This window comes from Scaptodrosophila lebanonensis, unplaced genomic scaffold (assembly GCF_003285725.1).
Source record: "Scaptodrosophila lebanonensis strain 11010-0011.00,11010-0021.00 unplaced genomic scaffold, SlebRS2 tig00000024-arrow-pilon, whole genome shotgun sequence".
NCBI classification, from domain to species: domain Eukaryota; kingdom Metazoa; phylum Arthropoda; class Insecta; order Diptera; family Drosophilidae; genus Scaptodrosophila; species Scaptodrosophila lebanonensis.
The window spans coordinates 23,243,671-23,259,949 of NW_022060538.1; the positions used below are offsets into that span (position 1 = coordinate 23,243,671).

General features: G+C 43.0%; 6 protein-coding genes across 12 annotated transcripts; 3 read left to right on the forward strand and 3 right to left on the reverse strand.

Annotated features, from left to right (window-relative positions):
- Positions 1-337: 337 nt before the first annotated feature.
- LOC115621569 lies at positions 338-1,583 on the forward strand. Its single transcript, XM_030515256.1, has 3 exons — positions 338-474; positions 669-1,217; positions 1,278-1,583. Exons 1-3 carry the CDS (start codon positions 364-366, stop codon positions 1,509-1,511), a joined length of 894 nt encoding a protein of 297 aa, XP_030371116.1. The 5' UTR covers positions 338-363; the 3' UTR covers positions 1,512-1,583.
- A 65-nt stretch (positions 1,584-1,648) lies between these two features.
- LOC115621146 (DTW domain-containing protein 1) lies at positions 1,649-2,835 on the forward strand (the record flags this gene model as incomplete). Its single annotated transcript, XM_030514702.1, has 2 exons — positions 1,649-1,763; positions 1,856-2,835. Coding segments are annotated over 2 exons (1,062 nt in total), but the record flags the coding sequence as incomplete, so codon positions are not given.
- Positions 2,793-3,371, reverse strand: LOC115621147 (signal peptidase complex subunit 1). Its single transcript, XM_030514703.1, has 3 exons — positions 3,255-3,371; positions 3,049-3,195; positions 2,793-2,991 (listed from the first exon to the last, which is right to left on the reverse strand). The coding sequence occupies exons 1-3, from the start codon at positions 3,276-3,278 to the stop codon at positions 2,866-2,868; spliced, it is 297 nt and encodes a 98-aa protein (XP_030370563.1). The 5' UTR covers positions 3,279-3,371; the 3' UTR covers positions 2,793-2,865.
- Positions 3,372-3,663: 292 nt separating this feature from the next.
- Positions 3,664-5,517, reverse strand: LOC115621398. The gene is made up of 4 exons (XM_030515042.1): positions 5,437-5,517; positions 4,598-4,983; positions 4,264-4,331; positions 3,664-4,208 (listed from the first exon to the last, which is right to left on the reverse strand). Exons 2-4 carry the CDS (start codon positions 4,921-4,923, stop codon positions 3,847-3,849), a joined length of 756 nt encoding a protein of 251 aa, XP_030370902.1. The 5' UTR covers positions 4,924-4,983; positions 5,437-5,517; the 3' UTR covers positions 3,664-3,846.
- A 1,719-nt stretch (positions 5,518-7,236) lies between these two features.
- LOC115620635 (F-box/LRR-repeat protein fbxl-1) lies at positions 7,237-11,307 on the forward strand. 6 transcript variants are annotated; one of them, XM_030513970.1, is made up of 8 exons: positions 7,331-7,374; positions 7,708-7,744; positions 8,089-8,339; positions 9,259-9,583; positions 9,641-10,259; positions 10,311-10,478; positions 10,543-10,746; positions 10,973-11,307. In XM_030513970.1, exons 3-8 carry the CDS (start codon positions 8,253-8,255, stop codon positions 11,106-11,108), a joined length of 1,539 nt encoding a protein of 512 aa, XP_030369830.1. In that variant the 5' UTR covers positions 7,331-7,374; positions 7,708-7,744; positions 8,089-8,252; the 3' UTR covers positions 11,109-11,307. The 6 variants fall into 6 exon arrangements, with proteins under 6 accessions (XP_030369828.1, XP_030369829.1, XP_030369830.1 ...); XM_030513968.1 differs by lacking the exon at positions 7,708-7,744 and having other exon boundaries at positions 7,237-7,374; XM_030513969.1 differs by lacking the exon at positions 7,708-7,744 and having other exon boundaries at positions 7,274-7,415.
- A 79-nt stretch (positions 11,308-11,386) lies between these two features.
- On the reverse strand, positions 11,387-15,948 carry LOC115620634 (protein TRC8 homolog). 2 transcript variants are annotated; one of them, XM_030513966.1, is made up of 7 exons: positions 14,909-15,948; positions 14,160-14,730; positions 13,564-14,098; positions 13,037-13,211; positions 12,618-12,799; positions 12,360-12,560; positions 11,387-12,297 (listed from the first exon to the last, which is right to left on the reverse strand). In XM_030513966.1, the coding sequence occupies exons 1-7, from the start codon at positions 15,324-15,326 to the stop codon at positions 11,980-11,982; spliced, it is 2,400 nt and encodes a 799-aa protein (XP_030369826.1). In that variant the 5' UTR covers positions 15,327-15,948; the 3' UTR covers positions 11,387-11,979. The 2 variants fall into 2 exon arrangements, with proteins under 2 accessions (XP_030369826.1, XP_030369825.1); XM_030513965.1 differs by having other exon boundaries at positions 12,618-12,814.
- Between the last annotated feature and the right edge of the window lie 331 nt (positions 15,949-16,279).

Sequence of the window (16,279 nt, forward strand, 5' to 3'; positions counted from 1 at the left end):
TTATTGTATTTGAATTTATATTGTTTGGTGGGGTTTCTCTGTGTAGAAGTAATACGATCTCAACTATACATATATGTATACTATGTATGAAGCTATGTATGTAATTCATTGTATTTGCTGAAAACCAAACTGCATTAAAGCGCAAAAATAAAAGTGTTTGCAAAACTAAAAAGCATGAGAATTTACTTACCTTACGCACTGTATATATCGGTTATTTATAGTACATATATCACAAAAGAGCACTCTCTATATATAGAGGCTGTAGAAATAGCGGAAAATCTCTGAAAACGCGACGCACTTGGAACAGTTTTGTTTTGACCGGCTTCACGGACACACACACGTTTTCTTCCGCGCATTTTCGTAATGCCCGCACGTATCGAACACCAATCGACGGAGGGTCATGAGGGAGACGCCACCTGTGTAGCTTATTTTAAGAATCAGCTGTTCTCCGGCGGAGCCGACGGCAAAATACGCGTGGGTAGCGAAACACCATTCATTTAATTTGCACGAAGTCCGAAAATCGTTAATTAAATAATTATGGTTGCAAAAATGTGACGGGCATTGCATAAAGGACTTATTCAAAAATAAGGAGAAATGCGATTTTCGGTCCTCGTATATGCATGGCATATGGTATTAGAAGATATCGCAGAGAGTGTCCTCCTTTGCAGATTTGGTCGGAAACGTTGCAACTATTGGGCACGGTAAATGCGCACGATGCCTATATCTATTGCCTCACTGTCAACGACCACGGCAAGGTGTACTCAAGCAGCTGCGACGGCCTGGTTAAGTACATGTTGCCGCCCTACGAGGATGCCTCTGTGCAGGAACTGTTCCGCTGCGACGATGCCATTCAAGCCATGTACTGCGATGGCGCGATACTCTTCACAGGAGATGACAAGGGTGTAGTGACCACTTGGAGCAACGATCGCATGCTCTTCAAGTACAATCTCGTGGAGGAGGTCAAGTCACTTGCCGGCGAGCAGCAATTAATCTACACAGTACGCGATCTGGATGTCGTCATCTCCGTTGTGGTCGAGGGCAAGTCGGGCAAGTACAGCAACAAAGCTGTGCTACCGGGAAAATCACCATTAACCCTTTTGGGGCCCGTAGTGGAAGGCAAGCGCACGTATTTAGCATTTCCAGATCGCACGGGCATGGGTCTCCAGTTGGTTAACAATTTGCCGCAAATGAAATTTGTTCGTGTGTGGCAGCTGCCAGTAAGTTGAACTTCTACTAGTACTGGCATGTTTTAATTATCAATCGATTATTGTACATAGAACTGCCATGAGATGATTATAAACAGCATTTGCGGCGATGAGAAACATCTTTACTCGGGTGGCTACGACAATAAGGTCAAGGGCTGGAACAATTTGGATGCTTCGCAACCGCTAGCGCTGGGCGAAGTCGATGTTGGCAGTTGCGTTAATAGTATTTGTTGTGGTGAAAACAATGCGGTCTACATAGCGAGCAGCGACGGTTTAATTCGTTGCGCAAAGTTTCGAGAGTCGTAATATTTAATGTTTGAATCAAAACATCAATATGCAGCGAATTCTTTTTGTAATTTAATGGTTTAAAAAGACATGAATAACACGAACTTGTTGCTGTATGCAAACGAGAAAATAAAGGATCGACAGCCATTTTGTAACTACACGAATTAACCGATAATACAAACAATCAGAAAGTTAAACTAACGACGATAAATAACTGTGGTTCTGCAGCCCTGAGAATTCATTTCAGTGCTGCCCCATCTTTGCTCCACAATGGTAAGTTCACAGATTATTTTTTAGCGTAGTGGTAGCGCTGCCACAATGTTTTGCTTTTTTTGTTGTCCGTAACATCATGTTGCATTCCGCAGAAGATCACACGCGTCCACGCAAATACCCGTTCGTCAATATGCGTCTGGCCGATCACAAGATGCTCGACACAATTGAGGGCCGCCACAGTTGTCGAATTTGCCATCGGTCAAGAAAATTCTTTTGCTACAGCTGTTATATACCGGTAGGGGAGCTTGAGAATCACCTGCCGCGCGTGGAGCTGCCAGTTCATATTGACATTATCAAACATAAGAAGGAAATCGATGGGAAAAGTACTGCCGTACATGCCGCTGTCTTGGCCCCAGCTCATGTGAGAATTTACACATACCCTGATATCCCCGACTACAGAGAGGAGTCAGGAGTAGTGCTCATCTTCCCCAGCTCCAAGAGTCTCACAGTGGCGCAGTTGTTTGAACGCAATGTACAGCTGAAAATCGAGGACAATTACGGCCTTCCGAAAGGACATCATATGGGCACAATGCTGCGTCACCGTATGGACGAGGTTTTGCACGAGGAGAATACCGCGCTCAGTGGTCGCAAATACACATACGATAATCTGCCCATTCGTCGAGCCGTCTTTATTGACAGCACATGGAATCAGAGCAGGGGAATTTATGCAGATACTCGCATACGTGGCCTACGCACGTTGGTGCTTCAAAATCGCCTTTCGCAGTTTTGGCGCCACCAACGGGGCAGTCCGCGCTGGTATTTGGCCACGATTGAGGCGATACATCAATTCCTACTCGAAGTTCATGTGAATGCGTGGGGTCTTAACAGAAACTATCGTGGCCTAGACAATCTTGAGATTACCGAGGGCTTTCATCAGCTTGCAGCGCCACTTTCCGTGAGTGCGGAAGATCTAGTGGACCGTGAGGCACCCTACAATGGGCACTACGACAATCTCCTATACTTCTTTGCGAATATGTACGATCTCATCCACAAGTACTATGACCACAACGAACTAATATCATACCGTCGTCCAATTTAGGGATGTATTAATTTATTTAAGTTAAATACAACATTTAAGCTAAAAGCTCAGCTATTTAAATTCCTACTTCTTTTTTTTCTTGCCCTCGTCGCCAGACTCGCTTGTTTGTTGCTTCTGCTCATTATTAGACACCGGTTTCTGCCACTTGAGAGGATTGCGACGAAACAGTGGCCACGGTGGAATAGTGATCTATAAGGAAAGAAATTGCTTTATATTTATATTTAGTGTTGGTACCAAAAAACCTACCAGTGAGGAGAGAATGAACCCAACTCCAAGCACGTAAACCGTTTGAGAGAACTGCTGTACAATGGCGCCCCATATTAGTCCGACAACACCGAAGAAAGTGATGATAATTCGTGACCAGCGTTCCGCTTTTGATTGGCCAACGTAATCCTGGGATTCATATGTTAAACATTACGCAGCTAGTGAAAATCGAACGTATTGGGACTTACCATATGCGTTTGTATGTCCAGCATTGTACGTTTAATCTTATACAAAAAATAAACAAATTCGTACGATGTTCGGGCACGTCAGCAGTAGGTCTGGCCGGTGCTTCCTCTTCCTCAACAGTGCTGAAAAATGCTTACAGTAATGGGCGATAAGCGAAAACTATCGAGTATCGAATGTAACAACTATCGCTGTAACGACTTTCCATGAACGTATGTACTTATTTCATAAATACACAATCCGTTATTCAATAAAGTAAATTATTAAAAAATAAAATAATAAAGCACAATGAGAGCATCTACAGACATCATTAAACTCTTCATAGTAGATATTTTTTATACCATTCTGCGCAAATTGATTTTGGAAAAAAATACACATATTCAGCATTTGCGCAAAGGCGATATAAAGAGGGTATTTGTAAGAATCTCCATTTTAATTGCGAATAATCGTTGTTCATGCATATAATTATTTGTACAATAAATGGCTGCACTTACCGCAGACGTGTGTACATGGAATGGTGTAAGCTATTAAATAAGTCGCGGTGAGTGTTTACAGTTAAAAATAAGGAAGTTATATTATGACATTATCTTGCAATATTTAAACTCTAGAGGAGCGTGTGCGCCGCAAATGAACAATATTCACGACGCAAAGGGCAATCCAGGCAAATACGGTGAACCAGGACATAACCAGCGTAAAGTACATGCACGCAGCACTATTGATTCGTCCATATCTTCGGCGTTCGTATGAGATACTCTCGACCAAATAGTCCATGAAATCGAAAATTGCGGCGCAGGACAAACGGCCCTTAATGACAGGAACAATGTTGCCCACTCCTTGGATTTCCTTAAGTAAGGATTCGCGATATTGCTTGCAGGTAACCTCGAAGCCATCAGTGAATACAGATGCATAAACAAGAGTATATATCGCCATAATGACCGAGATAACGGTAGCAGGTAGCCCTAAAAATTGGATGTGAATCTTTAGTTAAGAAACCCCAAAAGAAACCATACTAACAGTAATAAGGCGAGAGTCCATCCGGTGTCAGTTCAGACTCCGTGGTCACCACTACCATATCGCCAGAGCTGCAAGAAATTTAAACATACATGTCTAGAGTCAAAAGAACGAAAATAGGGTGAGAGCAATTGCTGAAAACTTAAATGTTAATTGAACTGCGTAAAGTATCAAATTCACTTTATTAGTCATCTTCTGTTTGGCTTCCATTAGCATAAGGCCTAATTAAAACCCTTGAGCGAGTGTCGCGCAAGTTATTGTTGCCGATTAACCTCTGACATCGTATTATATGGGGCGAGAAGTGGGACACTTCTTAGCTCACAATAAACTTACTCACCGCTGTCTGATCGTTGTGGTGCCCGCCTTGGGCTTGCCCTTGCCAATGCACATGCGATAGCCATGGTAGACGCCCAGCACCACCGCAAAGACGAGAGGAAAGAGTAGTCCGTATGTGGCATAATGGCAGTAACCTATGTTGCCTCCCTCGAAGCTGTTGTATGTTGTGCGTCCATGCAGATAGCATCCGCAATTGGTGTCAGGACAGGCATTGAGCACGTAACGCCAATGGGTCCATGCCACCGCCGACGTAATGCAGCATGTCACTGATGTGATGATGATAAAGGGGTAGAGGTAAGAGAGCACTCGTTCTGCGGCGTACGACATGGTGTAGGGTGTAGGGTGTAGGCTGCTGGCTGCACACCCGACGAAGCTCACTGAGTTCAACTGTCGAATTGTTATGCTAATTAATAAATAACTCTTTAATTGAGACGCACTTAAACTAATTGCAATTTGTTTATAATTTAACGTTGAGCTCCGAACACTGGCTAGAGGCGGTCCTCTAGAAACGACGCGTATCAACGGCTTCTATGGTAACGGCAGTGCATGTGACGCTCACCTGCTCACGCTCTCTTACCGCAAAATGCAACCGCGCAGGTTTCTTGCTCTTGAGCGTCTCCCACAGATACACACACACACACACACACACTTGTTGCAAGCGCATCGCGCACTGTACCCAACATAAACAATAGGAACTGCTTATTTCTCATCTCGTATACATTATTATTCCTTTCGCTACAGTTGTTAATAACTTCTGAATAACACCGCCTGTGGAACCAACTACTATTTGGCACAAACGCTGACACATACATATCTTTACACATACTTAGATACACTTACACAAGCAGGCTGACTGGAGCTGACACACCTACGTTTATCAACAAATGTATGTAACTCCGATGCAATTAACAAGCAACCGTTGGCGTGCGCAGCAAAAATTCGACTGAAATTTATGTTTTGATTATCCGATCAGAATCGCCCTGGAGAGCGCACCTAAGGTGGCCGCCACAAGAAGAGAGCGCACCAGCGCAGAGTATTTAAAGTGAATGAGCACGGTATACACAGATATGTGTATGTAGATATAACTTTATTCATATGTATTTGTATCTCACGGGCTGCTTTACACGACTTCAGGCAAAGCAACTGAAAAGGTAAGCGAAGCCACTCATCATGCTGTAGGTTTTCTTTCGCCAAATAGGTATGTATGTATTGAAAGCACAAAATTATCATGGGTTGCAAAATTAACTGGCTTCGACGTGTATGAAAAAACTGAATTTATGTTTCCCGGTTATCTTCAAACTTGTAACTTGTATACTTGATATTGAGAGACATTGCATAAAAATGATGTAAAGAATAAAAATTAGAGTGCTTTCTAACAGAATTATTTATTTATTTCTAATTAAATTGTTAAGGTATATTTCACGAGAAGTTCAGACTTCATCTGTATCGCAAAATTATATTTGCAATTAAAATCATTCGGCAACTATAAAATAATCGGCTGTGCTGAATTGCTCCGCTTTTGAACGCTTCTGCGTAAAAGTGTGTGGCAACGCATGCACTGTCGGAAAAAGGTTCTTTTAATAATGGTCAGGCAGCACTAGCTAGCAGCAAGCGGTGCAAGTTGTGATAGTTAAATCAGCAGGAGACTGCGTTTCAATAACGAAAGATGCTACACTTCTGCCACAAGGTCAGTTGTTTATATTTCCTAATTTTACATACATACATAGATAGACCCAGTTATTTTGTTAATTTTGTTTTTGTCAAAATTGACATTTCTTTATCAAAGGTATAAAATATGTGTACTTGAATAAGTACGAGTATGTATTATAATAACTGTTGAAAGTTAACTTTTCATAATTTTACCTGGGTGTAGTACTAGTTATTTTATTTATTATTATTTAAATATTTTCATATTTTATTAAATTTAGTTAAAAAAAATGTAATCAATCATACGATCAATCAATCATGCGCCCTTTGGACGACTTCAATGTTTCTGCTGCTTGCGTTTACCACAGCCACAGCGTTTGCTCACAGCCATAGGTCCATTTTGTTTTAAGACGGAGTTTTATACATAAGTTGTTTAAGGTTACTTTGTAGTCCAATAGAACTTGAGGTGGGTCGTCTGAGGTGCTAACATTGCACCTCTTTTTCTTTTACTATATACATACATGAGGCCTTCATAAATGTACATCGAGGTTCCGTCAAGCAGCAACTACAAGCTACATATAAGCAGCTGTGTGTAGTTGAGAAGAATATGGGAAGAATTCTAAAACATATTTTACTTGCTATAAGGAACGCCTGGGATCCCTCCTATGTCGTCACCCTTTGTGCTACAAACGAGAACTATGACGGTTCTGAATTTTTGTTTTTGGCCAGGCGCCATCGGCTGTGCCTCATGCCTGTGGACCCCTGTCGTACCAAAGAAAATCTGCCAGCTGAGACAAATGACGCGCGCAACTTTGTCTGCCCCCAGTGAAAACGCTTACGACTGCAGCGCCGACGCCACCGCCACCAAGTTCCCCCCTATTCTGTGCTCCGCCTCCTGCCGCTTCGGGCCATGTGCATTTTGGCAAAAACATTTTTCGCGGACGCCTGACTCGTTGCTGCCCCGATTCATTCAGTTGTACGGACGTTGTGAAGCAGTCAACTACGCGGAACACATTTCGGTGTTATTCAAGTCATACATCGGGATATATTTCAACTATGCTTTTCTTTTTTATGGCTAACTAGTCCGTATTTCGTATAAGAAACTACTGTGCCCGGAAGCGTGTAATAAAAGTAAAAGTGTAATCTATGCGGAGTCTTCGCCGTATTTCCTTGTAATAGTGGACATTACGAAATTTCTACAGTACTTATACCGAAAGGAAAATTTGTAGACAGACAGAGCATTTGCCTATAAATAGTCCTAGGGTAGACAGTGAACATTTTAGTGTGCATTGTTGGTATTGAACAAGCACAGAATTAAAAATTTGCATAATAATCAGATGCATTTTTGCATGATGACGTGCAAATTTGTAGTTCTCATTACTAAATACCTCAGTTAGTGCACTATTTCGACGTCATGGTGTGAAAAGAGAAATAACATACTATATACTTATTGTATTTTTATAGTTATACTAAAAGCGACTAACATTATTTTGCATAATGGGTAAATATGTGCTCACTTGCTTCAGTAAACCATGCATGTCAACAGTTTAAGTCATCGAAGAGTTATGCATTCACCAATAGACGGTATTAGTGTTTTGAAAAACCAAAGTATGCAAAAGTCCATTTCAACTCGAGGCCAAGTCTCCGATTTTCTAGAAAAGAAACTGGTCATATTGTAGGACACATCTGGCAAACAGTTGCTGACACAACTATCCCGAAATTTGCTACCAACATTGTGCATTTTCATTGTACTATAGGTTTGTCAAAAAACTGAAACCGTTTACTATACGATATCTGTATTTTTCATGATGAATGAATGAATGAATGACTTACGTCTACTTATAGACGCATGCACCACACAGGCACCAGCACGAACACCAAAACACCGACACAGTTATACGAACCGGCGCCATCCTGTATATAGTCGTTAGAACCAGCACACGAACACCAATCAGCCTAATTCCAAGTCCAAAGTAGCACCCTGCCTCCCACCTGAGTGTTATCACATAATGGATAATTGGAATGTTTTGGCAGCGCAAACCTCGTCCCAAGCCATTGGACGTGACGAGCACAATTTGGCAGTGAAGACGCGTCTGGTGAGTATCGCAAGACTATATACATATCTACATACATATGTACATGTATGAATGCTCCCAAGGTGCCGAAGTGAATCCGAACTGGCGGCAGTAAACAAAACAAACAGATCGATGGCGTATATATGTATAGCTTGCCGCTCCGACAACAAACAGAGCCCATGTAATATACATATATAGTACATACATATATTTGTATCTATATACATACATACATATGTATGTAGATATATGTAAATGGATCTAGAGTGGGTGCCGGGGCCAACAGCTGTTCAACTGACCGTCGCTCTCTGGGCATGCACTAGAAATTCTTGGCGTTTGTGTTTGTTTCTGCGTTACTAGCGCACCGCGTCTGCAGCCATTCTTTCGCTTTAATTCTTTGCGTGCTCAGCTATAAATAGGAAACCACATACGCGCGAGTAGGTTCTCTTGAGCTGCCTGTGAGTGTGTCATATAGTTTTCTGTTTTTTGGAGATTCCGATTCCTCACAGTAGCACAAGTAGCTGTGTTTTCGATGGGCCGCTGCAGATTCAGATAGAAGTCGATCGTGCTCGGATACGGATACTGTTGCTCGAGTACCACGCTAGAGACTGACACTTTTTATATAATTCTCATATGTGTATCTGAACTGCCTGCGTGCGCGAGTGACAGTATCTAGATCTATACTATATACAGTGAAGGTGCCTTGAAAAATGGATATTTCCACCGATATTTGGGGTCAGTTGGCCGTGGAGGCATCCCAGGTGTATCTGTCTGATGGCACAGTGCGCAGTCCGTTTGCGGATACGGTGCGTAAGTCTGGAATTATAGCATACGGCTACACGGGATATAGGCGTTTAGAAGAGAGAAATGAGAAAAGAAAAGAGTGTTCGAAGAGAGTGTTCCTGAAAAAATCTGAAAATATTTCCACTCACATTTTCAGACGATCGAGAAATTGCCCGACAAGGTGTTACTGCATATTTTCTCATATCTCTCACACCGCGAGATCTGTCGCCTGGCTAGGATTTGTAGACGCTGGCGTCAGATTGCCTACGATACGCGCCTGTGGAAGAATGTCTCGCTGCGTCCGGAAATTTCGGGACTGCATGTGGGCTCGCTGGAGATGCTGTTGCAGCTGATCTCGGTCCGTTTTGGACCGACGCTTCGCTATATTGAGCTGCCCATTGAGCTGATCACGCACACCGTGCTCCACGAGCTCTCCGCCAAGTGTCCCAATCTGACGCACATGCTGCTTGACTTTTCGACAGGTAAGCATTGAGGTATCCCGGAACCAATCAGAGCTTGACTTCATATATTCTGGTTAGCCATGCAGCTGCATGATTTTAGTGAGATGCAGGCCTTTCCCACCAAGCTGCGTTACATGTGCATCTGTTTGTCTGAGGTAATCTTTATGGAGGGTTTCATGCGGAAGATCTACAACTTCATCAACGGTCTGGAGGTGCTCCATCTGATTGGCACCTACGAGAAGTGCGAGGAGGAGGAGGAGGAAATCTACGAAGTCATCAATGTCCACAAGCTCAAGTCGGCCACGCCCAATCTGAGGGTCATCAATTTATATGGCATCAATTTTATTGACGACTCGCACATCGATGCTTTCAGCTCGAATTGTATACAGCTGGAGTGCCTGGCCGTTAATTTTTGCAACAAGGTCACGGGCTCGACGCTCAAGACGCTGATTCAGCGTTCCAAGCGTCTCACCTGCTTGCTGATGAACGGCACCAGCCTCAAATCGGAGTTTGTCATGCAAGCCGAATGGGACAAGTGCGCTTTGCAGGAGCTGGACATAACGGCAACGGATTTGTCCACTGAATGCCTTGTAGATATGCTCACACGCATACCCAGCTTGAAGTTCCTGTCTGCCGGTCAAATAAACGGATTCAACGATACGGTGTTGAAGCAATGGATGGAGGCCGGAACCACCAGGTGCGTAGGTTGTAGTTTTTTTAGTTGTAATTAAATATTTATCATGTTTAGGTCACTCATATCTCTGGACCTGGACTCCTCGGACAATATTACTGACGAGGCTCTGTTGAAGTTCCTACAACGCCACGGCCACCAGTTGAGTGCCTGCTGCCTCTCTGGCATGCCACACATCACTGATCAGTTGTGGATGAGCGTGCTTCCATTGCTGGGAAACTGCAAGTACGCAACCTTAAATGTTTGCTTTCCTATTTCAAATTAACTTAAGGTTTGCTCCCTTTTATAGAATTGTGGTCATGGGCACTGCTGAGAAGTTGGGCGTTAATATACACGTTGATCAACTTATGGACACGATTGCATCTAGCTGCGGCAACTTGGAGCGACTTGAGTTGCGGTGGGATCCCGACAACTTGCGATTCTCCGACAAGAGCCAGAAGGCCATTGATATATTGCGTGTCAAATGCCTCAAGCTGCGCTGCATGGTACTGAGGTGAGTATGAGTTCGGGTATGGGTCCAGTGCAGTTGTCCTTTCCAGCATTCAAAATCTAACGGCTATAGTTCTTTATTGTGTTCTTTATCAATGTCTCACTCCACGTTGACCAATATACTTATAATTCTTGTAAAACTTTTCAAAAATATGTGGGAGGGACGCTTTTCGAAAATGTCCACCTTGCTTTCTAGACACGCGTCTAACGTTTTTCTTACCTTCATGTAGTGATGGACGTTACTACGAGACCGTGAAGGCCAATTTTGAACGCGCCGATCGGATTACAGTGGTTCGCACAACCACATGCTGTCGCGTGTCCCCGTACCACTTGCTGCGAAACTACAACGATTTGATTTTCAACTGAAGAACTGGTTTCGAATGCCGAAGAGTTATTGGAGTTTTCGTTGCTGCTTAGCCAAATAGCCAAAAACTGGGCAGTCTAGTCAATGAAAAATGATTGCATATTTTACTTACATTGTATTGTATTTTCTGTATTTTTCTGCTTCTTTTTCGTCTAGTTAAATTAAAGCTAAATAAACGTAAATAGATAATAAAAACAAAAACATTTGCTAATTCAAGTTTTTACATTTACAATTATACAACATAGGTTCACTGTTGTTACTTGGTTTTGTTTCCACTTTTGCCTTTTAACTAGTTTTACTTGGTAGTTGATTTAATCATTTTCAGACTTCACCACATCGTTTTTTTCTTTGTGTTACTTTTTACACCTGGTTTTTTTTACTATTTTTTTCAAACTTATCACTAAGTATTTGTAAATATTTTTGGGTGAACTTATTTTTTTAAACCAGAGACTTTACGTAAATCTGTGGTAGCATTTTCGTTAATTCCAGCGCACAGATTTCGAAGTTGCCACAGTTTGGCGCTTAAATTTATTATAACATATATGTATATGGTTTATAATTACATTTAGCGTTTGCGAAATTGAAGCTATCGTCGTTCTGTGTTTGGCATACATTTTTCTTTCTGATTTTTTGTGTAGATTAATGTCTATATGTGCTTCTTATGAAGATCAGATTAAGCCTGTTAAAGTGTTTCTGAATCGATGTGTGAGCGCCATTAAAGCAGATGGGGGGCTTAAATTATGAATATAATGTATGATCCTTTATATGCATCTTTACATAAGTACACTAACACATAGGACAATTACAGTTGCAAGTTTCGATTTATGTAAGCGAGTACTAAGTGTCAAAAGTTCGCCAGCCGGTTTGAGTGGTTCATTGCTGATCCTGCGACATTCGAAACATGTGTGTTGTGTTGCTGGCTGCTGCGGTGGCCACAGCAGCCGCTGAAGTTGCCGTCGGCGGTGGCTGCTGGCCGGACGCTGTAATATAGCTGGAGTTACTGGTACTGCTACTACTCGTACTGGGGGCAATGCCTGCGGGTAGAGGTGTGGAGGTGGATGATGCTGCTGCATTGACAGCACTGGACACCTGGGCAGCATTTACTGGAGGCGCTGCTGTGGACGTGGAAGCCTCTGGCACGGGAGGTGCGCGATCAGGCGAATGACGTGCCGGATTAGCATTATTTGCTTCCTATAATTAGAAAGTGCCGAAGTTTAGAGTAGGCAGAACATACAAATATAATGGCCACTTACATCTCGGGGATAAATGCGGAGCGGTTGTTCCGCCGCCGCTGCTGCCTCTTCCTCAGTTTCGTTGGCATTGTTCTCCGCCTTGTCGGTATACATCATGATCTCATGGCACAAGGGACAGCGATCCTGTACATAGAGCCACTTGCGCAAGCACACGCCATGGAAGAAGTGCCGGCAGCGGGTTATTTTGGCTGAGTACATCTCCTGCAAACAATCGAGATCAGCAATTTCGTTAAATGCAGTGAAGAAATTCCATCTTACCTGATAGCAAATAGCGCAAACATCATCAAAGGCTCGGAGCTGGGCGGGCGTTGCCTCGGGGAGAGCCGAAATCTTGTGAACAGCAGATCGACGCTTCATGAACACGGACCAACCCGCACGGGCCTCGCACCAAATATTAAAGTAGGCGTGGATGCACATCATGATCGCTCTAATGGCGCCGCCTGTAGCATTTTGGGCTAGCAAGTTATAGTTATCGGTACACAAAATCAACCAAATAAAAATAGTACATGCACACACATAACATAAAAGTTTTGGGATAAGCATAAGCAACGAATTGAAGTATACAAATAAAGCGTGAAATAATGTTAAGTTTAGCGAAAATAAAAAAGGGAAACTACAGGTTCATACGTTGATGTAAAAAAAAAAAAATAAGACTAAAGCTAAAGCTTAAATCTTACCTGATTCAAAAACTAGAATCCAGGCTCCATTGATGAAAAGCAATATTCCAAAGCAGAATTCCACCGAGTTCCCGAAAGCCCGCACATAGTATAGATAATCGTCTAATTTCTCCCAGAAAAACTGTCGGCGGGCATCGATTGAAAACAGAGTGTAGGTGGCCAACGAGACAAGCACCTTAAAAAGAACATAAAATTACATCAAACACACACAATTTCATGAAGCTCATTTTAAGTTCCATTGATAACAAACCTAACTAAATAAACTCTTTTTAATAAAGAAACTCATACATTTAATTAATTTATAATAGCTACCATATAGAATTTTATTATCATTAAGCTCAATTATAATTATTTTCATCTCCGGTAGAATATTTAATGGCAGTCTTATCTAGTATGTGATTATTAATTGTATCATAGAATATTTTGATAATCTCAAAAGTTGCTGCGTAATTGTTAATTGTAAGTTTTTCTTTCAATGGGCTACCATAAAATTCTATCACTCTGAACTCTATTTCTAAAATACTCACCTTCACGACGACCTCCACGGAGAAGGCAGTAACAGCAAGCAACCAAGTGGAGGGCGAGTGCTGTGTCCACAGAAAGAAGAGCAGGCAAATGGGCACCACAATGAGAAAGGCACAGACAGACAAGGCGCGCACGTGCCGTTTGCGCGATGGATTGCGTGCCGCACTCAAAGACATTAAGATAGGTGATACGATGTTATGTAGAAAGTGCAGTAGGGCTGTGACAAGTAGGCACAGGTTGCGACACAAGCGCACAAAACGCTTATCAGGCGAGAGCGAGGTTAGACCTGTCTGAAGCGCCAATATATAGAAAAGTACAGCCGAGACGGTACCCAATGATTTCTCCTCATCGTTGTCGTATGTGAGCAGGTACCACTGAAAGCCACGTCCAATGTAATGGCAGACAACCGAGATTACGGCAGTCATACCAAGCACAGCAGTCAGTGTTTCACAGCCATCCACGAGCAGTTTCTGAACTGCGGGCAGCAAAGGTAGCGGCGTGTCGGAATTGATCAGCGCGTAGCCGCCTTGAATGATTCTGAAGTTGTGGATATGGCATTATGTCATTGGCCACTATTTGGGAGTATTGATATGCTTACCTTAGGGTCCAGAATACGCGTAAAACACTGGGCACATTAAGCCTCTGCCACTCGTTTTCGATGAGAGCCGAGAGTCCAAAGTTGGATACAAAGTTCATGGCATACTGATAGCCATTGTAGACGGTCTTGCTCGCTTCCATCGCGCTTTTCATCAGTGTAATCATTGTTAAAATAATTGGTGTGACGCCCGCAATTACTGGCAGATGTCCAATCAGCCGCGGGGGCAGAGGCAACATGGCCAATAGAATGGGACTAGTAAAGATAATTGGCATTGACTTTTGCAGCAACGCAAAACGTGGACCCAGGTGAATGTAGGCAAACAGCATTCCCATAAACCACTGAGCCATTAAATGTGGCGCCAGGGACATTACCACGCCTCCAGAGTCCAGCAACCGTGTCGTGTTCATGGACAACACGTCCTCCAAAATGCTTGGACTGCGCTCCATCAGCGCCAAGGCGGAAACATTTGACCAGTAGGAGAGAAATGTCAAGCCTAACGAGGTAAGAAACATATATACCATCACCAGATGCCGCGTCCACAGCATGAAAATGCATGAAGCACTCAGGAAACCTGATCGAAAATGGGCAACGAAAAATAATTTATATGTTAATGTTGTTTTATAATGTTATTGTTTATGCAGACAGCTGAGGAGTGTAAAGTACACAACACGGTGCCGTGTTGCGATAAGCGCGCAGTAATTGGCCGGCGGCCAAGCAGCACCAACTGAATGACGTGGTGCGCAACTCACCTAATAAACAGATCACAAATTTCACCGTGGTCATAGTCAGAATGTCCGCCAGTGTGGCATCCTGTGCTAGCTCATCCATAAGCGCATTGAAAGAGGAGCTGAGCATGCCGCCCGTCTGCGCTGTCTTCGATGCATTGTCTATGCTTCGTTCCAGCATTGCTTGTGTGGTGTTAATGGCAGAGGCGGCCGCGTCGTCACCGATTAGGCCAAAGAATGTTCGCCTGAGTACGGCATATGTGCTGTTGCTGGCGTCTGTTGGGGCCGCCGCTTGACCTCCATCTGTATCCTTGGTTACCGAATTGGGATACAGCCGCGTTGGCAGACCCATGCCTACTTTGAGTATCTCGTCAATGACCATGATGGGGGGCACGCGCATCATTACGTCCACAAAACTTAACACTTTTGTTCGCACCGACATCTTGATTGAGTGTGTGTGGCGGAGGCAGAGCCTGGGCGAAAAGCTTTGTAAGCAACTGCCTCAGTGACACTGCAAATTGCTGTTGCAATTTAACTAAAATATACTTTCAAGCGCTCCCGCACGCATTTGTTGTGTTGATTTTGGCTGCTTGCTTGATATTGGTTGCTTAGTCGTTTGGCCTTCGTCTTAGATTTCGCAAAGCGAAAAGAATTGTATGGAAGTGTCTGTGTGTGTGTGCAAGTGGAAAAAATTGGAAGGGGCAGGGACAGCACAGGTGGTAACGTTAACGTAGGTTATACTTCTATTCGGATTTTCGCTGGGCGTACACTCCGCGGTGCTTCGACTCAATCACTCTATACAATTCCAAATTTTTTGTGCGTATTTTGCTTTTGTTTTATGCACAAAACACGATCCTACTTACAATTCGAGTTCTCGCGAACTTTACACTTTTTGCTTCGTATTTGTTTTTTCTCTGCTTCTCAGCTCTTCGTGTGCGCACCAGTTGGCAGCATTGTGCACAGTGCCCCGAACAGAAAGCTAACTGTTACGTCACGTTTCAGTTATGCGAGTTATACAACAAGCAGCAAATTTCCGAATTCAAAGTTGGCACCCTGTATCCAACATACACAGCTGCACAGGATACAAGTAATTTGTTTAAAGGAAATAATAGTCCCTGAGTGTGTTTGTGTATTTTGCAATGTAAAAGCAAATGCTAAAAATGTCTTAATAAGGAATAATGAAAAATTACAATTATTTTTAATGCTTGCTGCAAGCTGCCAAGTCTACTCGATGATTTCGAATTCCAAAAACACCGCCCTGCTCACCTTAAGAGACTCGTATAAACTTTCCTCTTGTTGGCCAAATACTACGGACGGACCAGTTGATCTTGCCATTGGCATTGCACATTTTACAACCACGGCTGTCTCAATTTTGAACTAATCCTTTTAAAGCAT

Excerpts from the sequence above, each read along its gene's own strand:
- LOC115621569 (XM_030515256.1), top strand. The coding sequence starts at position 364 with ATGCCCGCACGTATCGAACACCAATCGACGGAGGGTCATGAGGGAGAC. Across the intron at positions 475-668 it reads GAGCCGACGGCAAAATACGC|ATTTGGTCGGAAACGTTGCA; the intron begins GTGGGTAGCGAA and ends CCTCCTTTGCAG. Across the intron at positions 1,218-1,277 it reads TTCGTGTGTGGCAGCTGCCA|AACTGCCATGAGATGATTAT; the intron begins GTAAGTTGAACT and ends TATTGTACATAG.
- LOC115621147 (XM_030514703.1), bottom strand. The coding sequence starts at position 3,278 with ATGCTGGACATACAAACGCATATG. Across the intron at positions 3,196-3,254 it reads TGGACATACAAACGCATATG|GATTACGTTGGCCAATCAAA; the intron begins GTAAGTCCCAAT and ends TATGAATCCCAG. Across the intron at positions 2,992-3,048 it reads GGTTCATTCTCTCCTCACTG|ATCACTATTCCACCGTGGCC; the intron begins GTAGGTTTTTTG and ends CTTTCCTTATAG.
- LOC115621398 (XM_030515042.1), bottom strand. The coding sequence starts at position 4,923 with ATGTCGTACGCCGCAGAACGAGTGCTCTCTTACCTCTACCCCTTTATC. Across the intron at positions 4,332-4,597 it reads ACCACAACGATCAGACAGCG|CTCTGGCGATATGGTAGTGG; the intron begins GTGAGTAAGTTT and ends AATTTCTTGCAG. Across the intron at positions 4,209-4,263 it reads TGGACTCTCGCCTTATTACT|GGCTACCTGCTACCGTTATC; the intron begins GTTAGTATGGTT and ends TCCAATTTTTAG.
- LOC115620635 (XM_030513967.1), top strand. The coding sequence starts at position 9,029 with ATGGATATTTCCACCGATATTTGGGGTCAGTTGGCCGTGGAGGCATCC. Across the intron at positions 9,584-9,640 it reads GCTGCTTGACTTTTCGACAG|CCATGCAGCTGCATGATTTT; the intron begins GTAAGCATTGAG and ends TATTCTGGTTAG. Across the intron at positions 10,747-10,972 it reads CTGCGCTGCATGGTACTGAG|TGATGGACGTTACTACGAGA; the intron begins GTGAGTATGAGT and ends ACCTTCATGTAG.
- LOC115620634 (XM_030513965.1), bottom strand. The coding sequence starts at position 15,326 with ATGTCGGTGCGAACAAAAGTGTTAAGTTTTGTGGACGTAATGATGCGC. Across the intron at positions 14,731-14,908 it reads ATTTGTGATCTGTTTATTAG|GTTTCCTGAGTGCTTCATGC; the intron begins GTGAGTTGCGCA and ends ATTTTCGATCAG. Across the intron at positions 14,099-14,159 it reads CGCGTATTCTGGACCCTAAG|AATCATTCAAGGCGGCTACG; the intron begins GTAAGCATATCA and ends CCACAACTTCAG.